General features: G+C 43.4%; 1 protein-coding gene across 1 annotated transcript in view; it reads right to left on the bottom strand.

Annotated features, from left to right (window-relative positions):
* B3GALNT2 (beta-1,3-N-acetylgalactosaminyltransferase 2) overlaps positions 1–1,217 on the bottom strand; it is a gene marked incomplete at its 5' end in the record, with an annotated part of 22,934 nt that extends 21,717 nt beyond the window's left edge. Inside the window, one exon of the mRNA XM_014529292.1 lies at positions 1,033–1,217. Coding sequence (XP_014384778.1) covers positions 1,033–1,217 — 185 coding nt within the window. The remainder of the gene's footprint in view (positions 1–1,032) is intronic.
* Positions 1,218–5,162: the final 3,945 nt, after the last annotated feature.

Genomic DNA, 5,162 nt, shown 5'->3' with positions numbered 1-5,162 from the left:
CCAGCCCCCCAGTGAAGCCAGGGTGAGCGCACCTACAGTCAACTCCCCCCCTGCACCCGACACCCAGCCCCATGTCTTCTCCGCGTGCTTTCTTCCACTTCAGAGGGTGTTCCCGTGGCCGCAGCTTGGCCTTCCTACCCGAGGGTCGTCCTCAACCTTGCTTCACCCATTACCTGTAACCATGGTTACCTGTAACCGCTGGCTCCATCCTTCCCTATACGTTATAAATATGAGGACGTCCTGACATCACTCCTATCTGCCTCCTGTCCCTCCTGTCCACACCCTTTCCTTTACAGTGAAATTCTACACAGGAATTAACTACCACGGCAGCCTCGAGTTTCTCATTTCCTGCTCATTTTATAAAACGGGAATTTTAGCTTCAATATCCACCGCTTCCTCTGAAATGTCTGCTACCAACATAACCAGCAACCTCATCGAGTTTTTCTGGTGTTTTTTTTTTTTTAATTATATAGGTACATACTTTTCTTTTTTTTAAATGTATTTTTATTGATTTCAGAGAGGAAGGGAGAGGGGGAGAGAAAGAGAGAGAAACATTAATGATGTGAAATCACTGATGATCAGCTGCCTCCTGCACACCCCCCACTGGGGATCAAGCCCACAACCCGGGCATGTGCCCTTGACCGGAATCGAACCCTGGACCCTTCAGTCAGCAGGTTGACACAGCTATCTACTGAGCCAAACTGGCCAGGGCTCATCACTGAGTTTCTATCTCTCTCTTCCTCTCCTTTCCTCTCTGAAATCAATAAAAAAATATATTTTTTTTAAAAAGAATTGCTATTCTAAACCAAAGCAAAAAAAATAAAAACAAAACAAACTAGGCATCTATAAATAGTAGGCATGTTAACCAATGACTATATTCTCCCCAACTACCTTTTGGCTTAACACCTGGGTTAAATTGACTTTGGGGCTCCACTATATGGAGGAAAAGCGAAACACAACTGCCATCTCTCCCGGAAAAGAGGCTGCACCTTAGTCCCTAAGTCAGGCAGGTGCCAGCTCAGAAGAACCCACCGGGGGCCGAGCGCGGGGTGCTGGAGTGAATGTTTCAGCCAGGTGCTCCTGATCACACTTCGAAGCTCATGGTTATTGCGGGCGGACAACACACCAACCACCACGTCATAGTGACCGTGTTTCCCCTGAGGAAATGGGGCCAGTGGCTCTAGAAACAAGCAACAATCAATCAGAAATGCCCCGTCTCAGTGACGACGTGTAATAAGGAACATAAAAACGTTATTACAACATAACATAAATGTTTGTAGAAAATACAAGCAAGTACAAAGAAGAAATGAATTCTAAAGCTCCTACAAGCCCACTGTCCAGAGATAACGACTACTAACACTTTGGTGTCTTCCACACACAGGTACCAGTGACGACGTGTAATAAGGAACATAAAAACGTTATTCCAACATAACATAAATGTTTGTAGGAAATACAAGTAAGCAGAAAGAAGAAATAAATTCTAAAGCTCCTACAAGCCCACTGTCCACACACAGGTATGTGCTCATGCTCATGTGAATATATAAATTCTTTGAAACAAACGAGATGTTTATAACGCGCATCGGTTTGGAAAGACACTGTGGCATAAACTACAGCAGAGGGGGCAGGCAGAGTCAGGGAGGCCACCATCAGAATCCTGCCTCTATCACATTACATATATCACATTACATATAAAAGCTATTTAAGCCCTGGCCAGTGTGGCTCAGTGGATAGAGCGTCTGCCCGCAACCAAAGGGTCCGGGATTCAATTTCAGTCCAGGGCACGTTGCAGGCTCCTCCCGGGCCTGGGTCGGGGCTCGTGCAGGAGGCAACCCACCGATGTGTTTCTCTCACATCGATGTTTCTTTCCCTCTCTCTTCCACTCTCCCTAAAAAGCAATGGAAAAAATATCCTTGGGTGAGGATTAACAATAAAAGTTATTTAACTCCTTGAACCTCAGTTTCCCTAACTATGAATGGGCATAAGACTACCTCTCATGGAGTTGTAAATTAAATGAGAGAATGTGCATAGAGGTACTGGTGTGGTGCCAGGCAAATAGTAAGCTCTCAATAGCAACTAACAACAGTAAGAATATGCTTTCAAAGGTGGAGTCCTACCTGAATATTTAGAGTGTAGGTTTGGGAGATGAAGCTGAGAAAGTACCAGCACCCTTATTAACACCAATAAATTCCATAGCCAGCAAACCTTGTATCGCTTACTAATTTACTCTAAAGAATGAAGGTGGGGAAGCAACGTTTCTAGAAGAAAAAAAAACAATCAAGTGACAAGCCATGTGCATGGCTCCTTTTTTACTGTCATGAGGTCTAATGGGCGGGATCATATTTTTAAAATGTGTCCTTAGAAGGAAGACAGAAGGGAAAGATTACTCTGTCCCTGTTCCTGTCACCAGTTTCAAAGCTGGAGAGCGACGGGCTTATAAATAGCTCTGAGGAGGGATCCATTTCATCTCCTTCTCCAATGGTGGGACACGATCCAGAGTGTGTCCAAAAATAAATGACCTTTGCTACAGTAAGTGCCGTGTTTTTATATGCCACAGGATCTAGGTATTCAATCAAAAGACAACAAAAACCTGTTGACCTTTTTTCCAAAGGGCCAGTTAAAATAATAAAAAGGAAATCTGGGGACAGACTTTTCTAATAAGATAACTGAAGGGCATGCCATTGTAACAATGATAGGAATACAGGAATTTTTTTTAAATACATATTTTGATTTTTTTTACAGAGAGGAAGGGAGAGAAGGATAAAGAGTTAGAAACATCGATAAGAGAGAAACATTGATCAGCTGCCTCCTGCACACTCCCTACTGGGGATGTGCCCGCAACCAAGGTACATGCTCTTGTCTGGAATCGAACCTGGGACTCTTCAGTCTAAAGGCCGACGCTCTATCCACTGAGCCAAACCGGTTAGGGTGGAATACAGGAATTTCTGTGTAGAGCCCTATTTTCCACAATAGGCATGTTTCCTAAAGGTCCTCCAATTCTAAATGGAATAGAGATACTTGTTATTTCACCCCACCATGAAGCTTGGGCTAAATCAAATTCTTCTCAGATGACATCTATCGCAAGTAGGCAGAAATCTTGAAAATGGGGAAACCATATGAGTTCATCACAGATCTACCGAGAACAATCATCACACACACTCCCAGCATGCCCTCCCAAAGCAGCTCTAGCAAAGGCATCTGCCGCCACACGTCTACCATTCTCTCTAAAATTCAGGGAATGCTGTCCGGCTGGCGTGGCTCAGTGGTTGCGCATCAACCTATGAACCAGGTCACGATTCTGAGTTTAGGGTACATGCCCAGGTTACAGGCTCCATTCCCAATGGGGGGTGTGCAGGAGGCAGCCGATCAATGATCTTCTCTCATCATTGATGTTTTTTTCTCTCTCCCTCTCCCTTCCTCTTTGAAATCAATAAAAATATATATTTAAAAAAATAAAATTCAAGGAGTGTTTACTAGGAATCGGGCACTGTTCTGGCTTTTTTACTAATTGAATCTTCATTTTTAAAAAAACCCTATGAGGTCATCATTTCATAAATAAGAAAACAAGCACAGACAAGATGAGCTTAGAGGGGTTATCTGGGATGAACCAGCCCCAGGCAAAATTGCAAAGCAAGCTCACAATATGTCTTTGGCCTCTACTTGCCCCAAGTCTGTTTCATTTAGACAGACTGTGGGTAGGTACTTTGGGAGCAAGGACACTGCATCCAGCAAAAGACTAAGCATTTGTTGAATGGATATGCTTTTTTCCAAATACCTCCAGCGGTTCTCAACCTGTGGGTCGTGACCCTTTGGGGGTCGAACGACCCTTTCACAGGGGTTGCCTAAGATCATCGGAAAACACATCTATAATTACATACTGTTTTTGTGATTAATCACTATGCTTTAATTATGTTCAATTTGTAACAATGCAAATACGTCCTGCATATCAGATATTTACATGACGATTCATAACAGTAGCAACATTACAGTTATGAAGTAGCAACGAAAATAATTTAATGGTTGGGGGGTCACCACAACATGAGGAACTGTATTAAAGGGTCGCGGCATTAGGAAGGTTGAGAACCACTGCCTTAGACAGAGAAGTCTTGCGGTCACATCATTTTTCTAAATTAACCTTTACAAAATTCCTCCTAATGCATCATCCCAAACCAATGTTATTTTTTAAAAATATTTTGTATTGATTTCAGAGAGGAAGGGGGAGAGAAAGAGATAGAAACATCAATGATGAGAGGGAATCATTGATTGCCTGCCTCCTGCACGCCCCACACTGGGGATCAAGCCCGAAAGTAGGGCATGTGCCCTGACCAGGAATTGAACCGTGACCTCTTGGTTCATAGGTCAACACTCTACCACTGAGTCACGGTGGCCGGGCTCAAATACTAGGTATACCAGTTAACAATGGGGATTTTTTTCAATTGATGGAGTTCCACATATGTTGATATAGATGCGATTTGATATGTATGCTATTTTGTTGTATTGCTCCTCCAGATGACCACTTGTTCTGAGCGATGGCACACGCACTTTCTGAGCAGCCCTTCAAAAATGTACGAGGAAGTGCAAAAGGTCTCTGCTGAATGGTCTGCCTCAAAACCAGAAAAGTTCTACTGGGACGGTCTCCACAAATGACCTGAAAGATGGGGGAAATGTGTAGCTAGCGAGGGACATTACTTTGAATAAAGAACTTTGATGTTTGTTTCTCTTTAAATTATCGTGTTTTCTTTGATTAACTATTGACCGGTTAATAATGCGGAATTAACCATTCACTGGTTAAAAATGCTAATTATTAACCGGTTAATAATGCAGATGAACAATTTTAAGTTAAGAACTGCAAACAGTCCATCCTAATGTTTAAAACTTTGGGAGAAGCGAACAGCAGTTTGGGGGGAAGAATGGTAAAAAAAAATAAATAAAAATTCACCACGTAGTTAAAAAACAAGCAAACAAAAAAGCATGAGGATTACCTAATCTGTGAAAGAGCCTTCGGGGTGTCTGTGTCTTAAAGGTCCTACCTAGGGTGAGCCCTTAGGAAAGAAGACAAGTAGGGACACCTAAGTGGCGCTCAGGCCGGCGGGACCCATCCACGCACACACAGTGCAACGGGCACCTGCCCGGGGCAACGCGCTCCGTGGAGGAGGCTGAGACCT

This window comes from Myotis brandtii, unplaced genomic scaffold (genome assembly GCF_000412655.1).
Source record: "Myotis brandtii unplaced genomic scaffold, ASM41265v1 scaffold679, whole genome shotgun sequence".
Lineage (NCBI taxonomy): Eukaryota > Metazoa > Chordata > Mammalia > Chiroptera > Vespertilionidae > Myotis > Myotis brandtii.
This window is presented reverse-complemented; position numbering and strand designations above follow the sequence as displayed.